The sequence below is a fragment of the Pristiophorus japonicus genome, chromosome 1 (genome assembly GCF_044704955.1).
Source record: "Pristiophorus japonicus isolate sPriJap1 chromosome 1, sPriJap1.hap1, whole genome shotgun sequence".
NCBI lineage: Eukaryota > Metazoa > Chordata > Chondrichthyes > Pristiophoridae > Pristiophorus > Pristiophorus japonicus.
The window spans coordinates 17,268,877-17,288,534 of record NC_091977.1 but is presented as its reverse complement, the minus strand read 5'-3'; the positions used below and the strand labels follow the sequence as shown (position 1 = coordinate 17,288,534).

Here is a 19,658-nt window from a genome sequence, read left to right as displayed (position 1 = left end):
AGATTGGGCCTCTACTCATTGGAATTCAGAAGAATGAAAGGTGATCTTATAGAAACGTATAAGATTATGAGGCTTGACAAGGTGGATACAGAGAGGATGTTTCCACTGATGGGGGAGACTAGAACTAGAGGGCATGATCTTAGAACTGAGATGAGGAGAAATTTCTTCTTTCAGAGGGTTGTAAATCTGTGGAATTCGCTGCCTCAGAGAGTGTGGAAACTGGGACATTAAATAAATTTAAGACCAAAATAGACAGTTTCTTGAGTGATGGAGGGATGAGGGGTTATGGGGAGTGGGCAGGGAAGTGGACCTGAGTCCATGATCAGATCAGCCATGATCGTATTAAATGGCGGAGCAGGCTCGAGGGGCTTTATAGCCTACCCCTGGTCCTATTTCTTATGTTGTTATGTAAACCTCTCTACCTCTCTTTCCTCCTTCAAGACGCTTCTTTAAACCTACCAATTTGACCAAGCTTTTGATCAACTGCCGTGATTTCTCCTTACATGGCACGGTGTCAAATTTTTGCCTTATAACGCTCCTGCGAAGCGCCTTGGGACGTTTTACTACGTTAAAGGTGCTATATAAATACAAGTTGTTGCTGTTTTGGTAGAATAGGAGTCAAGAGGGCTTTGTCTCACTCGCATTTGAATGACGGCGCACGAGGGAGACATGGAGTTGGGCTTCCAGGTAGATCACATCAACCTGTCCTGTGTTTCCAAACAAGCTTTCTGGCGTAAATCTGGACTTCAATGGAAAATATAAAATTCGAAGAGAGGTGCAAAACGGACAGCTGACACTACGGCCCAAAGTCGCTATCCACCCCCCTCAGCACGTCACGGAGACAGGCAGTGCCTGATTAATATTAGAATACACGTGTGGATTGAAATCAGGTCAATGACCAGCGGGCAAGTCTCTCTGTCCTCTGTTTTAATGAAAAGTGCTCTCATGTTTAAATAGCCAACAAAGGAACCTCACACAAACACCTGTTAATGGGCCTTTTACTCATATTGCCCGCCGCAATTTCAACCCCATTGGAAATGTATCCCCAGAATTCGTGAGTCCGGGGCCCCAAGAACATCTGGCGTCCCTCCGCACCTGCTCCTCCCCTTCACACAAACCAAATCCCACCCTGACCCATTAAAGTACAAACGTGTCATAAAACGCATGAAAAACAGGTCTGTGGAATGCTTACACATTGCATTAATAATAATGCAAATCTAATCAGAACCTGGGCTTTATAAATAGAGGCATAGAGTACAAAAGCCAGGCAGTTACGCTCAACCTATATAAAACACTAGTTCAGCCCCAGCTGGAGTACTGTGTCCAATTCTGGGCAACACACTTTAGGAAGGACGCTAAGGCTTTGGAGATGGTGCAGAAGACATTTCCTCGAATGTTACCAGGCATGAGGGACTTCAGTTACGTGGATAGACTGGAGAAGCTGGGGTTGTTCTCCTCAGTGCAGAGAAGGTCAAGAGGAGATTTGATTAGAGGTGTTTAATATCATGAAGAATTTTCATGGAGTAAATAAGGAGAAACTGTTTCCAATGGCTGAAGGGTCAGTAACCAGAGGGCACAGATTTAAGATGATGGGGAAAAGAACCAGAGGCAACATGAGAAAAAACCCTTTTTACGCAACGCATGGTTAGGATTTGGAAGGCACTGCCTGATAGGCTGGTGGATACAGATTCAATAGTAGCCTCCAAAAGGAAATTGGATAAATACTTGAAGGAGAAAAAATTGCAGGGATATGGGGAAAGAACGGGAGGAAGGGAACTAATTGGATTACTCTTCGAATGCGATGGCACAGACTCAATGGGCCGAATAGTCTCATTCTGTGCTGTACTATTCTATGATTCTATGCTACCCTTGTGTATCTGCATTAGGTCTCTGTCTCACACACTTAATGGTATGGGGCACCTGACAGTGGTCCCATATTTGACTGGGACACCTCAGGACGAGCCCCTTTCAGGCCCATGCGTTAATCCGCCCCTCTCCCACCCGCCCAAGTACCTCCATTGTCGGGTTGTCAACTCTAGTCAGACGTGTTCCTGGAGGTTTCATGACATGACCTCCCACCTGTTTTTTTTTATTCCCATCGGCAACATTTTTAATAGGGATAAATGAAACCCTCCAATGATAATTGGGGGAAAAAAAAAAACACCATTTATTTTTTAATGACCCTGTCATTCTTCTCCTGGGTTCTGCTGGCAGCAATGTGCTGGAGGTGTTAGCAACCCAACTTCCACCAGGAACTTGGGTTTATTTCCAGAGGGATAGAATTGAAAAGTAGGGAAGTTATGCTAAACCTGTATCAAACCTTGGTTAGACCACACTTGGCGTGCTGCATCAGTTCTGGTTGTCATATTATAAAAAGGATATAGAGGCACTGGAAAGGGTGCAGGGAAGGTTTACAAGAGTGATACCACAAATGAGAGGGTATACAATCAGGAAAAGATGAACAGACTGGGGCTCTTTTTGCTTGAAAAAAGAAGGCTGAGGGGTGACCTAATAGAGGCCTTTAAAACGATGAAAGGTTTTGATAGAGTGGATGCAGAGAGAATGTTTCCACTTGTGGGGAATAGCAGCAACTAGAGGCCATCAATATAAGATCGTCACCAAGAAATCAAATAGGGAATTCAGAAGAAAATTCTTTACCCAGAGAGTGGTGAGAATGTGGACCTCGCTACATCAGGGAATGGTTGATGCGAGTAGTATAGATGCATTTAAGGGGAGGCTAGACAAGCATGTGAGGGAGAAGGGAATAGAGGGTTATGTTGATAGATTTAGATGAGAAAAGACAGGAAGAGGCTCGAGTGGAGCATAAACACCGGCATGGACTGGTTGGGCCGAATGGCCTGTTTCTATGTTGTATATCCTTTGTACTCCATCAAATTAAAAACTTATTTGCAAACGTCCGCCAGGTTTCTAGTTTGAATAATTAAAACCGAGTGATGAATGTCCTTCCACAGTCTCCGTGGCCACACACACACACACACATCAGAAAATAAAACTGGGGGAAGGAAAGTGATCAGGTTCCTCGTTCCAGTGGAGTCAGAGTTCTCCCCTTCTTCCAGCTTAGCTTTTCTTGCCGCTCTTTGGCCTGTGTTTGATCTTCTTGTAAATCCAGTCTAGGTATTTGGGAACCCGCGTGTACACTCCCGGCTTGTTCAGTTTACCACAGCCGTCTCCCCAGCTGACGATCCCGTACAGGTAGGCAGTTTTGCCCTTGTAACACACCAGCGGTCCTCCTGAGTCTCCCTGCGCAGACCAGCCCAAGAGACAAAGGGTTAAAACGCGTTGTTAAACGCCGCGCGCCATTCTCTCCTCGCGCAGCTCCAACGGGTCGTCAGAGGAAAAGAAAGATTTGCATTTTAGGACTCCCTCGGTGCTTTGCAGCCAACGAAGCACTTTTCTGAAGTGTGGTCACTGTTGTACTACAGGAAACCCAGCAGTCAAGTCATGCGCGCGGCAAGCTCCCACACACAGCAATGTAATTTGGTGGTGTCGGTTGAGGGATAACTATTGGCCAGGACACTGGAGATAACTCCCCTGCTCCTCTCAAAAATAGTGGCCATGGGATTTTTACGTCACCTCCAATAGTGCAGCACTCCCTCAGTAGGGCACTGGGACTGTCAGCTTAGATTTTGTGCTCAAGTCCCTGGAGTGGGACTTGAACCCACAACCTTCTGACTCAGAGGTGAGAGCACTGAGCCATGACTGATGCGCTGCTTATTAATGTATAGGATGTGCAACCCACAATGTATTGTTTCAGAGTTGTTGCCTTTGTCTGACCTGATATGACATGGTGTGACCCTGTGCGACCTGGTATTTTTTTTTATTCGTTCCTGGATGTGGGCATTGCTGGCAAGGCCAGCATTTATTGCTCGTCCCTAATTGCCCTTGAGAAGGTGGTGGTGAGCTGTCTCTTGAACCGCTGCAGTCCGTGTGGCGAAGGTACTCCCACAGTTAGGGAGGGAATTCCAGGATTTTGACCCAGCGACGATGAAGGAACAGTGATATATTTCCAAGTCAGGATGGTGTGTGACTTGGAGGGGAACTTGGAGGTGGTGGTGTTTCCATGCGCCTGCTGCCCTTGTCCTTCTAGGTGGTAGAGGTCGTGGGTTTGGGATGACCAGGTGTGACCCTGTGCGACCTGGTATGACCAGGTCTGACCTTGTGTGAACTTGTGTGACCCGGTGTTGCCTCGTGTGACCTGATGTGACCCTGTGTGACCAGATATAACCCTGTGTGACCAGATGTGACCTGGTGTGACTCTCTGTGACCTGGTGTTGCCTTAGTGTGACCTGGTATAAGAACATAAGAAATCGGAGCAGAAGTAGGCCATTTGGCCCTTCGAGCCTGCTCCGTCATTCAATAAGATCATGGCTGATCTGATCCTGGCCTGAACTCACTTCCCTGCCCGTTCCCCATAACCCTTGACTCCCTTATATTTTGTATCGGTCTTCATGGTAGAAGAAACTAAAAGCATTCCAATGGATAATCAAGGGGCTTTAGGGAGGGCGGAACTTTAAACAATCACTAGAAAAAGTACAAGGCAAACTAATGGGACTAAAAGTGGACAAGTCCCCTGGACCTGATGCCCTACATCCTAGGTTCTTAAAAGAAGTGACTGCAGAGATAGTGGATGCATTATTTGCAATCTACCAAATTTCCCTGGATTCTGGAGAGGTCCCAGCTAATTGGAAAACCGCAAATGTAACGCCCCTATTTAAGAAAGGAGGGAGACAGAAAGCAGGGAACTATAGACCAGTTAGCCTAACATGTGTCATTGGGAAAATGCTGGAGTCCATCATTAAGGAAGCAGTAGTAGGATATTTAGAAAATCATAATACAGTCAAGCAGAGTGAGTATGGTTTTATGAAAGGGAAATCAGGTTTGACAAATTTGCTGAAGTTCTTTGAGGATGTAACGAACAGAGTGGATAAAGGGGAACCAGTAGATGTGGTGTATTTGGATTTCCAGAAGATATTCGATAAGGTGCCATCTAAAAGATTCCTGCACAAGATAAGAGCTCACGGGGTTAGGGATAATAATTTATCCACTTTAGTACTAATAATAATTTGGCAGATGGAGTATAATGTGAGAAACTGTGAATTATCCACTTAGGTAGGAAAAATAGAAAAGCAAATTATTAATTAAATGGAGAGAGATTACAAAAAGCAAATTATTAATTAAATGGAGAGAGATTACAAAATGGTACAGTGGGATCTGGGGTCCTTGGCGTTTATTGCAAGGGGGATAGAGTATAAAAGTAGGGAAGTCCTGCTACAACTGTACAGGGCATGGATAGAGGATTAGCTAACTAACAGAAAGCTGAGAGTCGGGGTCAATGGGTCATTTTCAGGTTGGCAAACTGTAACTAGTGGGGTGCCACAGGGATCAGTGCTGGGGCCTCAACTATTTACAATTTATATTAATGACTTGGATGAAGGGACCAAGTGTAATATAGCCAAATTTGCTGATGATACAAAGATAGGTGGGAAAGTAAGTTGTGAGCAGGACACGAATAATCTGCAAAGGGATATAGACAGGCTAAGTGAGTATGCAAAAATTTGGCAGATGAAGTATAATGTGGGAAAATGTGAGGTTATCCACTTTGCTAGGAAAAATAAAAAAGCAAATTATTATTTAAATGGAGAGGGATTATAAAATGCTGCGGTACAGAGGAGTCTGGGGGTCCTTGTATATGAAACACAAAAAGTTAGTGTGCAGGTACAGCAAGTGATTAGGAAGGCAAATGGAATGTTGGCCTTTATTGCAAGGGGAATGGATAATAAACACAGGGAAGTCCTGCTACAACTGTACAAGGCATTGGTGAGACCAGACCTGGAGTGCTGTGTACAGTTTGGTCTCCTTATTTATGGAGAGACATGCTTGCATTGGAGGCAGTTCGGGGAAGGTTCACTAGGTTGATTCCTGAGATGAAGGTGTTGCCTTATGAAGACAGGTTGAGCAGGTTGGGCCTATACTCATTGAAGTTTAGAAGAATGAGAGGTGAACTTATTGAAACTTATAAGATTATAAGGTAGATCTCGCTCTACCTGGACCTCCCCCTCTGGCCTCTTACCCTCTCTAGACCTCTTCATTGCAAACTGCCACGGGACATCGGCCGTCTCAATTTCTCTGCTTCCCTCACTCACTCCAACCTACCTCCCTCTGAACTTGCAGCACTCCAATCGCTCAGATGCAACCCCAACCTTGTAATTAAAACTGCTGACAAGGGTGGTGCTGTTAGTGTTTGGTGAACCAACCCTTACCTTGCAGAGGCTGGTCGCCAACTCTCTGAAACCTTCTCCTACCTCTACTGAACATCAAGCAATAATTTCCCAGACCGTCACTGACCTCATCTCCTCTGGAGATCTTCCCTCCACAGCCACCAACCTCATAGTTCCCCAACCCCACATAGCCCACTTCTACCTCCTTCGCAAGATCTACAAACAGGACTGCCCCGGTAGAACCATCATTTCAGCCCTTGTCCTTTCTCTTTCCACCGACATCTGCGATTCCTCCGATGCCCTCCTTCACTTTAACAGTTTCCAGTTTCCCAGCCCCAACCGTCTCCTTTTCACCATGGACGTCCAATCCCTCTACACTTCCATCCCCCACCAAGATGGCCTGAGGGCTCCCACCCCGCCCCCGCCCCCCCATCCCCCACACCTCTCCTGAACCTGTTTCTTTTTTTCTCCTTGTCTCTAATGGCAGTTGGTCATTAACCCACCATTCACACCTTAGCTTGACTCATGTTTTTCTAACTCCTGGCATTACCACTTCAATTTGGGACATCATCCCTTTAGTCTCTCTAATCTCTCCTATCTTCCACCCTATAACAGAACTTCCCTTTTGTTCTCTCTTCCTCTCCCCCCTTTCAGTGCTTCTTAAGAACAGGGAAATGGCAGAGACTTTGAACAAATATTTTGTATCGGTCTTCACAGTAGAAGACACTAAAAACATCCCAATAGGGATAATCAAAGGGCTATAGGAAGGGAGGAACCTACTACAATCACCAGCACTAAAGAAGTAGTACTCGGTAAAATAATCGAACTAAGCTGGAAGTAGAAAGCAAAAATAAAGAAAGTGAGTTTGAAGGAGAGGAAACGAGGAGAAAAGGGTAAAAAAACAAATTTAAAGGCACTTTGTCTAAATGCACGTAGCATTCGTAACAAAATAGATGAGTAGACGGCACAAATTGAGACAAATGGGTATGATCTGATAGCCATTACAGAGACATAGTTGAAAGGTGACCAGAATTGGGAATTAAATATTGAGGCGTATTTGACAATCCGGAAGAACAGACAGAAAGGAAAAGGAGGTAGGGTAGCTCTGTTGTTAAAGAATGGAATCACTGCAATAGTGAGAAATTATATTGGCTCAAATGATCAGGATGTTGAAACAGTTTGGGTGGAGATAAGGAATAATAGGGGAAAAAGTCACTGGTGGGCATAGTCTATAGGCCCCCTAACAGTAGCAACTCTGTTGGTCGAAGTATAAACCAGGAAATAGTGGGGCTTGTAAAAAGGGAACAGCAATAATCATGGGTGATTTTAACCTCCATATTTATTGGGCAAATCAAATTGGTCAGGGAAGCCTTGAGGAAGAGTTCATAGAGTGCATAAGGGATGAGTTCCTTGAGCAGTATGTAACGGAACATACCAGGGGGCAAGCTATCTTAGATCTGGTCCTGTGTAATGAGACAGGAATAATAAACAATCTCCTAGTAAAGGATCCCCTTGGAATGAGTGTTCATAGCATGATTGAATTTCAAATTCAGATGGAGGGTGGGAAAGTTGGATCTCTAACCAGCGTACTATGCTTAAATAAAGGAAATTATGAAGGTACGAAAGCAGAGTTGGCTAAAGTGGACTGGGAAAATAGATTAAAGTGTAGGACGGATGATGAACAGTGGTGTACATTTAAGGAGGTATTTCACAACTCTAAAGAAAAATATATTCCAGTGAGTAGGATAGGGTGTAAGAGAAAAGATAGCCATCCGTGGCGAACTAAAGAAATAAAGGATGGTTTCCAATTAAAAACAAGGGCATACAAAGTGGCCAAAACTAGTGGGAGGACAGAAGATTGGGAAGCTTTTAAAATCCAGCAAAGAATGACTAAAAAAAAAGATTAAGAAAGGGAAGACAGACTATGAAAGTAAACTAGCACGAAATATAAAAACAGATAGCAAGAGTTTCTATAGGTATATAAAAAGGAAAAGAGTGGCTAAAGTAAATGTTGGTCCCTTAGAGGACGAGACCGGGGAATTAGTAATGGGGAACATGGAGATGGCAGAAACTCTGAACAAATTTTTTGGAACAGTCTTTACGTTAGAGGACACTAACAATATCCAAACAGTGGATAGTCAAGGGGCTATAGGGGGGGAGGAACTTAACACAATCACAATCATTAAGGAGGTGGTACTCAGTAAGATAATGGGACTAAAGGCAGATAAATCTCGTGGACCTGATGGCTTGCATCCTAGGGTCATCAGAGAAGAAGCGGCAAGGATTGTGAATACATTGGTTGCAATTTACCAAAATTCCCTGGATTCTGGTAGGTCCCAGCAGATTGGAAAACTGCAAATGTAACGCCCCTATTTAAAAAACGAGGCAGACAAAAAGCCAGCTAGCCGAACGTCTGTGGTTGGATAAATGTTGGAGTCCATTATTAAAGAAGCAGTAGCAGGACATTTGGAAAAGCAAAATTCGATCAGGCAGAGTCACCTTGGATTTAGGAAGGGGAAGTCACATTTGACAAATTTGCTGGAATTCTTTGAGGATGTAACGAACAGGGTGGATTAAATTGTACCAGTGGGTGTGGTGTATTTGGACTTCCAGAAGGCATTTGACAAGGTGCCACATAAAAGGCGTAAGATAAAAGTTCACGGGGTTGGGGGTAATATATTAGCATGGATAGAGGATTGGCTAACTAACAGAAAACAGAGAGTCGGGATAAATGGTTCATTCTCTGGTTGGCAATCAGTAACGAGTGGGGTGCCGCAGGGATCAGTGCTGGGACCCCAACTATTTACAATCTATATTAACGACTTGGAAGAAGGGACCGAGTGTAACGTAGCCAAATTTTCTGACGGTACAAAGATGGGAGGAAAAGTAATGTGCGAGGAGGACACAAAAAAATCAGCGAAAGGACATAGACAGGCTAAATGAGTGGGCAAAAATTTGGCAGATGGAGTATAATGTTGTAAAGCATGAGATCATGCACTTTTGCAGAAAAAAATCAAAGAGCAAGTTATTATTTAAATGGAGAAAGATTGCAAAGTGCTGCAGTACAGCGGGGCCAGGGAGTACTTTGCATGAATTCAATAGGATAGTATGCAGGAACAGCAAGTGATCAGAAAGGCCAATGGACTCTTGGTCTTTATTGCAAAGGGGATGGAGTATAAAAGCAGGGAAGTCTTGCTACAGTTATATAGGGTATTGGTGAGGCCACACCGGGAATACTGCGTGCAGTTTTGGTTTCCATATTTACGAAAGGATACACTTTGGAGGCAGTTCAGCGAAGGTTCACTAGGTTGATTCCGAGGATGAGGGGGTTGACTTATGAGGAAAGGTTAAGTAGGTTGGGCCTCTACTCATTGGAAATCAGAAAAATGAGATGACCTTATCGAAACGTATAAGATTATGAGGGGGCTTTACAAGGTGGATGCAGAGAGGATGTTTCCACTGATGGGGGAGACTAGAACTAGAGGGCATGATCTTAGAATAAGGGGCCACTCATTTAAAACAGAGATGAGGAGAAATTTCTTCTCTGAGGGTTGTAAATCTGTGGAATTTGCTGTCTCAGAGAGCTGTGGAAGCTGGGACATTGAATAAATTTAAGACAGAAATAGGCAGTTTCTTAAACGATAAGGGAATAAGGGGTTATGGGGAGCGGGCAGGGAAGTGGAGCTGAGTCCATGATCAGATCAGCCATGATCTTATTAAATGGCGGAACAGGCTCGAGGGGCTGTATGGCCTACTGCTGTTCCTATTTCTTATGTTCTTATGTTCTTATAAAGGTGGACAAGTCCCCTGGACCTGATGGCTTGCATTCTAGGATCCGAAAAGAAGTGCCTGCAGAGATTGTGGATGCATTGGTTGTAAAGTACCAAACTTTCCTGGATTCTGGGGAGGTCCCAACTGATTGGAAAACCGCAAATGCCCCTATTTAAAAAAGGAGGCAGACAGAAAGCAGGAAAATATAGACCAGTTAGCCTAACATCTATCGTTGGGAAAATGCTGGAGTCCATTATTAAGGAAGCAGTAGCAGGACATTTGGAAAAGCATAATTCAATCAAGCAGAGTCAGCATGGTTTTATGAAAGGGAAATCATGTTTGACAAATTTGCTGGAGTTCTTTGAGGATGTAACGAGCAGTGTGGATAATGGGGAACCAGTGGATGTGGTGTATTTAGATTTCCAGAAGGCATTCGACAAGGTGCCACATAAAAGGTTACTGCACAAGATAAAAGTTCACGGGGTTGGGGGTAATATATTAGCATTGTTTGAGGATTGGCTAACTAACAGAAAACGGAGAGTCGGGATAAATGGGTAATTTTCCGGTTGGCAAACAGTAACTAGTGGGGTGCCGCAGGGATCGGTGCTAGGGCCTCAACTATTTACAATCTATATTAATGTCTTCGATGAAGGGACTGAGTGTAATGTAGCTAAGTTTGCTGATGATACAAAGGTGGGTGGGAAAACAAATTGTGAGGAGGACACAAAAAATCTGCAAAGGGATATAGACAGGCTAAGTGAGTGGGCAAAAATTTGGCAGATGGAGTATAATGTAGGAAAATGTGAGGTTATCCACTCTGGCAGAAAAAAATAGAAAAGCAAATTATAATTTAAATGGAGAAAAATTGCAAAGTGTTGAGTTCAGAGGAACCTAGAGGTCCTTGTACATGAAACACAAAAAGTGAGTATGTAGATACAGCAAATAATCAGGAAGGCAAATGGAATGTTGACCTTTATTGCAAGAAGGATAGAGTATAAAAGCAGAGAAGTCCTGCTACAACTGTAGAGGGTATTGATGAGGCCACACCTAGAGTACTGTGTACAGTTTTGGTCACCTTATTTAAGGAAGGATATACTTGCATTGGAGGCTGTTCAGAGATGGTTCACTTGGTTGATTCCAGAGATGAGGGGATTGACTTATGAAGATAATTTGAGTAGGTTGGGCCTATACACATTGAAGTTCAGAAGAATGAGAGGTGATCTTATCGAAACATATAAGATAATGAGAGGTCTTGACAAGTTGGATGCAGGAGGATATTTCCACTCATAGGGGAAACTAAACTAGGGGGCATAGTCTCAGAATAAGGGGCCGCCCATTTAAAACTGAGATGAGGAGGAATTTCTTCTCTCAGAGGGTTGTAAATCTGTGGAATTCTCTGCCCCAGCGAGCTGTGGAGTCTGGGTCATTGAATATATTTAAGGCGGAGATAGACAGATTTTTGAGTGATAAGGGGGTAAAGGGTTATGGGGAGCGGGCAGGGAAATGGAGCTGAGTCCATGATCAGATCAGCTGTGATCATATTGAATGGCAGAGCAGGCTCAAAGGGCCAAATGGCCTACTCCTGCTCCTATTTCTTGCGTTCTTGTGCACTGCAGCAACTCGTCAAGGCTTCTTTGACAGCACCCCCCAAACCCGCAACCTCTACCACTTAGAAGTAGAAGGGCAGCAGGCGCATGAGAACACTACCATCTCCAAGTTCCCCTCCAAGACAATCACCATGCTGACTTGGAAATATATTGCCTTGGCTTCATCACCGCTGGATCAAAGTCCTGAAACTCCCTCCCTAACAGCGCTGTGGAAGTACTTTCACCACACGGACTGCAGCGGTTCAAGGCGGCAGCTCACCACCACCTTCTTATTAGTGACTATCTTATATTTATGGAACACCAGTTTTTGGTCTCATCCACAAGCCGAAACATTCTTTTTACATCTATCCTATCAAAAACCCTTCATAATTTTAAAAACCTCGATCAAGTCTTTAAAATTATGGACGGGTGCCTTCTCCTTTCACGAAGAAAATGAGCCTCAGCCACCTCAGACTTGCATTTATATAGCGCCTTTCACAACCTCAGGATGTCCCAAATGCGCTTTACAGCCAATTTAAGTACTTTTTGAAGTGTAGTTGCCGCCGCAATGAACACGACAGACAATTTGCGCACAGCAAGCTCCCACATGGCGCATGGAGTACCTGGCAGGCATCGACTATGTTGACGAGGTTTCCAGCACAGATCATGTCCGGCGTCACTTCGCTGCCGTAGAGGCTGTTGCTGCTGCACAACATTTGGGAAATGATGGAGACGGGGGCTTCCAGCAAAGTGCTCGCATGTTCAGTCGCATCTGGAATTAAAGAATGCGGCAGAAAAAGAAAGTAGAATCATAGAAACAGGAGGAGGCCATTCAGCTTGTCATGCCTGTGCTGGCACTTTGAAAGAGCAGCCATGATAAGTCCCACACCCCGCTTAGAATCATAGAATGGTTACACCACAGGAGGAGGCCGTTCAGCCCGTCGAGTCCGTGCTGGCTCTCTGGAAGAGCACCTCCACTAGTCCCACTCCCCCCGCCCTTTCCCCATGGCCCCGCAATTTCCTTTTCCTTTGGGTACTTGTCTAACTCCCTTTTGAAAGCCGTGATTGAATCTATCTGTAACTCTGGCAGCTCCTCATCCTCAAGTATCTTTCCAACTCCCTTCCAAACTTAGTTAAGGTCGAGTGTTCCAGATCCCAACAACGCTCTGAGTGAAAACATTTCTCCTCATCTCCCCTCTGGATCTTTTGCCAATGATTTTTACAACTATGACCTGTGGTTACTGACCCACTCCATCGAATCAATCAAAACTCCTTATCATCTTGAAAATCTCTTAACCTTCTCTGCTCCGAGGAGAACCGGCCAAACTTTTCCAAACTCTCCTCATAACTGACATCCCTCATCCCTGGGAAATGTAAAAATGGTCCGAATCAACAACATGCATGTATATAACGCCTTTAACGTAGTAAAACTTTGCAAGGTGCTTCACAGGAGCGTTGAAGGAACGACTTGCACAGTCTAAGCCATTTAGGACCGAGATGAGGAGAAACTTCTTCACTCAGAGAGTTGTGAACCTGTGGAATTCTCTACCACAGAACGTTGTTGAGGCCAGTTCATTAGATATATTCAAAATGGAATTAGATGTGGCCCTTATGGCTAAAGGGATCAAGGGGTATGGAGAGAAAGCAGGAATGGGGTACTGAAGTTGCATGATCAGCCATGATCATATTGAATGCTGGTGCAGGCTCGAAGGGCCGAACAGCCTACTCCTGTGCCTATTTTCTATGTATATAGCACCTTTCACAACCACCAGATATCTCAAGGTGCTTTACAGCCAATGAAGTACTTTTGAAATGTAGTCACTGTTACAATGTGATAATGACCAGATAGTCTATTTTTGTCATGTTAATTGAGGGATAAATATTGACCCAGGACACCAGGGATAACTCTCCTACTCTCCTTCGAAATAGTGCCATTGGATCTTTTATATCCACCTTTTCGAGGCAGGCGGTTTAATGTTGCATCCAAACGACGACACCTCCGACAGTGCAGCGCTCCCTCAGCTCTGCACTGGAGTGTCAGCTCAAGTCTCTGGAATGGGACTATGAACCCACAACCTTCTGGCTCAGAAGCGAGGGTGCTACCCACTGAGCCAGTTATCAGACAAAAATTTGCACCCTAGCCATATCAGGAAGTATTGGACCAGGTGGCCAAAAGATTGGTCAAAGAGGTAGATTAGGAGCATCTTAAAAGAGGAGAGAGAGGTAGAGAGGTTTAAGGAGGGAATTCCGGAGCTTGAGGCCCAGGCAGCTGAAGACACGGCCATTAATGATGAGTATTATTTAAATGGTGATAGCTTGGGAAATGTCGATGTACAGAGGGACCTAGGTGTCCTTGTACTCCAGTCATTGAAAGCAAATATGCAGGTGCAGCAAGCAGTTAGGAAGGCAAATTGTATGTTGGCCTTCATTGCAAGAGGATTTGAGTATAGGAGCAAGGATGTCTTACTACCTTGGTGAGACCTGGAGTATTGTGTGCAGTTTTGGTCTCCTTACCTAAGAAAGGATATACTTGCCAGAGAGGGAGTTCGGTGAAGGCTCACCAAACTGATTCCTGGGATGGCAGAACTGTCATATGAGGAGAGATTAGGTCGACTAGGCCTGTATTCACTTGAGTTTAGAAGAATGAGAGGGAATGTCATTGAAACGTATATAATTCTGACGGGGTTGGACAGTCTGGATGCTCCTATTTTCTATGTTTCTGTGAGACAAAGGGAACCACGGATGCGCAGGAGGCCAGAATTGGAGGAGCACAGAGATCTCGGAGGGTTGTGGGGCTGGAGGGGGTTACAGAGATAGGGAGGAGGTAAGGCCATGGAGGGATTTGAACACAAGGATGAGAATTTAAAATCAATATGAATCTGCCTTTCAGCGAGGTCTGCCTGCTCATTGATTGGGCTAGTGCACAATTCTTTGGCTGGCCATCTCTTTGATGTGATAGAAACATCTGTCTTACTCTGTTTCACAGAGTGAAATGAAGGCCTGTATTTTTCTCAAAAGGCTGCGTAAACCATCAATTACATGGGTTGGTGAATGCCACAGCCATTTCGCACGTGGCAGAATCCCACTGACATGTATGACCATGTTGGTGTCAACCGTGGCTCAGTGGGTAGCACCCTCACCTCTGAGTCAGAAGGTTGTGGTTTGAGTTCCACTCCAGAGCACAAAAAAATCCAGACGGGCACTCCAGTGCAGTGCTGAGGGAGTGCTGCATTGTCGGAGGTGCCGTCTTTCGCATGAGACGTTAAACCGAGGCCCTGTCTGCTCTCTCAGCTGGATGTAAAAGATCCCTTGGCACTATTTCGAAGAAGAGCAGGGGAGTTCTCCCCAGTGTCCTGGGTCAATATTTATCGCTCAATCAACAGCATTAAAAGACAGATTATCTGGTCATTATTATTGCTGTTTGTGGGAGCTTGCTGTGTGCAAGTTGACTGCCGTTTTCCTACATTGCATCAGTGCCTACACTACATTTAATTGCCTAAAGCCAATTAAAGAGCTTTGGGATGTCCTGAGATCATGAAAGGCGCTATAGAAATGCACAGTTATCTTTCTTTCTTGATTCCCTTTGTCTCATAGAAACATAGAAATTAGGAGCAGCAGTAGGCCATTCGGCCCTTCAAGCCTGCACCGCTATTCAATATGATCATGGCTGATCCTCTATCTCAACACCATATTCCCATTTTCTCCCCATACATCTTGATGCCTTCTGGTTGCGTTGGTCACAGCAGCAATGTTGGGGCAGGACCGCCTCTGCTGCTCCTCTCCAAAGGGCACCACCTGTGCAGGCAAATCCCGTCCGAAGGGCAGTGCCTCTGCCAATGCAGCATTCCAGCAGTGCAGCGCGAGAGAGCCCTCCCAGAGTTACAAGCTCCACGGCTCAGGAGTGGGACGTCGGCTCGCTTCTCCTTCTGACAGCAGAGGCGAGAGTGCTGCCCACCGAGCCGCAGCTGTTCCAACGAGGGACTCCACCCAAAACCTCAAATCTGTGTAACCCTCCGATTGCCGCTGTCTTGTTTCCCAACTGTAATATATTTATGCTTAGGGTCACCTGACACCAGAGGGCGCCACTGTTGGATGTCATGCAGGCAATACAGGCAGTTGGATCTTGTTCTTACCCAAAGTCGGAATAAAAGAGATCGGGTACACACCGAGGCAGTTTATAATAACGGGACTCTTGTGTTACTACATTGACGACAAGAATGAGATCAGAAATGTAATAACACAAAAAATCTGCAAAAATGTAATAGCACAAAAAATCTGCAAAAGGACAGAGACAGGCTAAGTGAGTGGGCAAAAATTTGGCAGATGGGAGTATAATGGAAAGTGTGAGGTCATGCATTTTGGCAGAAAAAAATCAAAGAGCAAGTTATTATTTAAATGGAGAAAGATTGCAAAGTGCTGCAGTACAGCCAGACTTGGGGGTATTTGTGCATGAAACACAAAAGGATAGTATGCAGTTACAGCAAGTGATCAGGAAGGCCAATGGAATCTTGGCCTTTATTGCAAAGGGGATGGAGTATAAAAGCAGGGAAGTCTTGTTCCAGCTAAACAGGGTATTGGTGAGGCCACACCTGGAATACTACATACAGTTTTGGTTTCCATATTTACGAAAGGATATACTTGCTTTGGAGGCAGTTCAGAGAAGGTTCACTAGGTTGATTCTGGAGATGAGGGGATTGAATTATGAGGAAAGGTTGAGTAGGTTGGGCTTCTACTCATTGGAATTCAGAAGAATGAAAGGTGATCTTATTGAGATGTATAAGATTATGAGGGGGTTTGACAAGGTGGATGCAGAGAGGATGTTTCCACTGATAGGGGATACTAGAACTAGAGGGCATGATCTTAGAATAAGGGGCCGCCCATTTAAAAGAGATGAAGAGAAATTTCTTCTCTGAGGGTTGTAAATCTCTGGAATTCGTTGTCTCAGAGAGCTGTGGAAGCTGGGACATTGAATAAATTTAAGACAGAAATAGACGGTTTCTTAATCGATGAGGGAATAAGGGGAGGGAAGTGGAGCTGAGTCCATGATTGGATCAGCCATGATCGTATTGAATGGCGGAGCAGGCTCGAGGGGCTGTCTGGCCTACTTATGCTCCTATTTCTTATGTTCTTATATAAACTGCCTCGGTTCCGATCTCTTTTATTCCCATTTCAGATGAGAACAAGATCCGACTTCCTATATTGCCTGCATGACATCCGATAGTGGCGCCCTCTGGTGTCAGGTGACCCCAAGCATAAATATATTACAACATTTTCCGATTTGACAAGGAAGGTGGGCGTTAGAACTCCGACTGTCCTTACTTTCGTGGGTGTGACCCCATCCAGAGATTTGGCACTGTGTATCAGCTGAGAAGAAGTCAGTGGCACTCGGCAAACATATTGTTCGAACAAATCGGGACTTGGTGGCACAACCTTTATTTTTCTTCTTCAGCTTTAGAAGGGCTGGGAGACCAAAAAAAAAAGAACTACAATTGTGGCATATAAAGAAACACACACGTAAACATGACCATTCAAATGAAACTTCATGATTGCACAGAGGTAACTATATATATATATATATATATAGTTGTCATTTTACCTATGTCATTTATGGTTTCTTCATACACGTTGTAACTGTTGTGTATAAAGTATCTCTCGACCTCAAACACCTGCGTGTTCTTGCTTGTCTTGTTAAAGTTGTGCTGGCCCAGCACAACCCTGATAGACGACCTCAGCGGACTTAAAAGAAAAGAAAATACCGATCAGAGTTCACTCTGGGGTTACGGTAATCAGAAACAAACAATTTACCCCACCAAATCCACTTTATTTCTGGTCAAAGCCGCCCGGCATAAGCCAGTTAGGAAGAAAACAAAATTAACTGCGTTTACATATCGGACCTTATGGGCCGGATTAAGGGCCTGATGGGCCTGGGCAAACTGATTCAAATGGGCTATTCGTTACATTTGTTCACGTTCATTACATTACGTATAAATATAATAACAATGTACTATGGTGGACTTAAACTACAATATAATATAGTCATCATCATCATCATAGGTAGTCCCTCGAAGCGGGGATGACTTGCTTCCACACCAAAAAGGGATGAGTTCACAGGTGTTTCAATGAAGGACCAAATATGCAGGTCCCGAATTGTATCCTGAAGGGTGGAAGATGCCTGTGCGTGGATTTTTTTAACATGTGGTGGCCGTTGCACACCAACCACCACACGGGCTTGACAGAGCTAGGCCTTGGTCCAGTGACAAGGATTACCCAAGACTACTGGAGACCAGCTCTGCTGCACGGACCTAGTGCGCACACAATTGCAGTGTGGGCTGGCCCTATATATTATATATTAACATAAATTTTATATATTAAATATATTATATAATAACACAATTAAATAATAACACAGATAAATAGTAAAGATCTTGTCTCTGCATTGGAGGCAGTTCAGAGAAGGTTCACTAGGTTGATTCCGGGGATGAGGGGGCTGACTTATGAAGATAGGTTGAGTAGGTTGGGCCGATACTCATTGTTCAGAATAATGAGAGGTGATTTTATCGAAACATATAAGATAATGAGGGGGCTCGACAAGGTGGATGCAGAGAGGATATTTCTACTCATAGGGGAAACTAAAACTAAGGGACATAGTCTCAGAATAAGGGACCGCCCATTTAAAACTGAGATGAGGAGGTTAAGCTCATTAAGATCACTGACCTCCACTATATTTGTTTACACAAACATGTCCGTACTCGGGGTGATAACTATAAGATGGTCACTAATAAATCCAATAGAAAATTCAGGAGAAACTTTGTTACCCCAGAGAGTGGTTAGAGAGCGTAACATGCTGGCACATAGAGTGGTTGAGGCAAATAGCAGAGGTGCCTTTAAGGGGAAGCCAATGCACTATCGTCCAAGTCGAGTTTTTAGCCCAAATGAGTTGAGGACTGCACGTTTCAACAAAATCCACCCGGATTTTCAACACGATCTGCGAGTCCATGCATTTCCCTCTCAGAGAGGCACGGGAGCCATTTGCTTAGCTTTCGGGCGATGTCAGGACTGGGTGATAAGCAGAAATCTGCAACCTGTTATTGATTAGGGGTTCCTACTGGAGACAGCACTCTCCACAGTTCCCTGGGAGTGCTGCTGGAGGATTTAGCAACAGGAGATGACCACTCAGCCCCCCCTCCCCGAGCCTGTTCCGTCCCCACGGCTGATCGAGTACCTCAGCAACAGCAACTTGTATTTATATAGCGCCTTTAAAATAGTAAAACGTCCTAAGGCGCTTCACAGGAGTGTTAGAAAACAAAAAAATTAACACCGAACCACAGAAGGAGAAATTAGGACCCAGAGCTTCATCAAAGAGGTGGGTTTTAAGGAGCGTCTTAAAGGAGGAGAAAGAGGTGGAAAGGTTTAGGGAGGGAATTTTGGATCTGAGGGCCCAGGCAGCTGAAGGCACGGCCGCCGATGGTGGAGCGATTAAAATCGGGGATGCAGAAGTGGCCAGAATTGGCGGGGTGAAGAGATCTCGGGGGGGTTTAAAAGGCTGGAGGAGATTACTGAGATAGGGAGGGGGCGAGGCCATGGAGGGATTTGTAAACAAGAATAAGAATTTTGAAATTGAGGCATTGTTTAACTGGGAGCCAATGTAAGTCGGCGAGCACAGGGGTGATGGGTGATGACAGTTGGAGCTATCTTGTAGAGTGTGCCGTGTTAGTGATTTGTAAGAAGATATCCTCGCACGTCCTCGCCGCCATGCTCCACCTCACAGTCGACAAGCTCCCCGCTGGAGTGGAACTAAACTACGGAACCAGTGGGAACCTGTTCAACCTTCACCGTCTCCAGGCCAGGTCCAAGACCACCCCAACCTCTGTCGTCGAGCTACAGTACGCGGACGACAACTGCGTCTGTGCACACACAGAGGCTAAACTCCAGGACATAGTCGATGTATTTACTGAGGCGTACGAAAGCATGGGCCTTACGCTAAACATCAGCAAGACAAAGGTCCTCCACTAGCCTGTCCTCACCGCACAGCACTGTCCCCCAGTCATCAAGATCCACGGCG

The 19,658-nt window shown here is 44.8% G+C and overlaps 1 protein-coding gene across 1 annotated transcript in view; it reads right to left on the bottom strand.

Annotated features, from left to right (window-relative positions):
- Positions 1 to 128: 128 nt before the first annotated feature.
- The window catches only part of LOC139261856 (hepatocyte growth factor activator-like), a 123,869-nt gene continuing 104,339 nt past the window's right edge, over positions 129 to 19,658 (bottom strand). Inside the window, exons 17-20 of the mRNA XM_070877092.1 lie at positions 17,193 to 17,332; positions 16,916 to 17,056; positions 12,220 to 12,368; positions 129 to 3,261 (exon numbers count right to left, since the gene is read on the bottom strand). Coding sequence (XP_070733193.1) covers positions 3,079 to 3,261; positions 12,220 to 12,368; positions 16,916 to 17,056; positions 17,193 to 17,332 — 613 coding nt within the window. The 3' untranslated portion in view covers positions 129 to 3,078. The remainder of the gene's footprint in view (positions 3,262 to 12,219; positions 12,369 to 16,915; positions 17,057 to 17,192; positions 17,333 to 19,658) is intronic.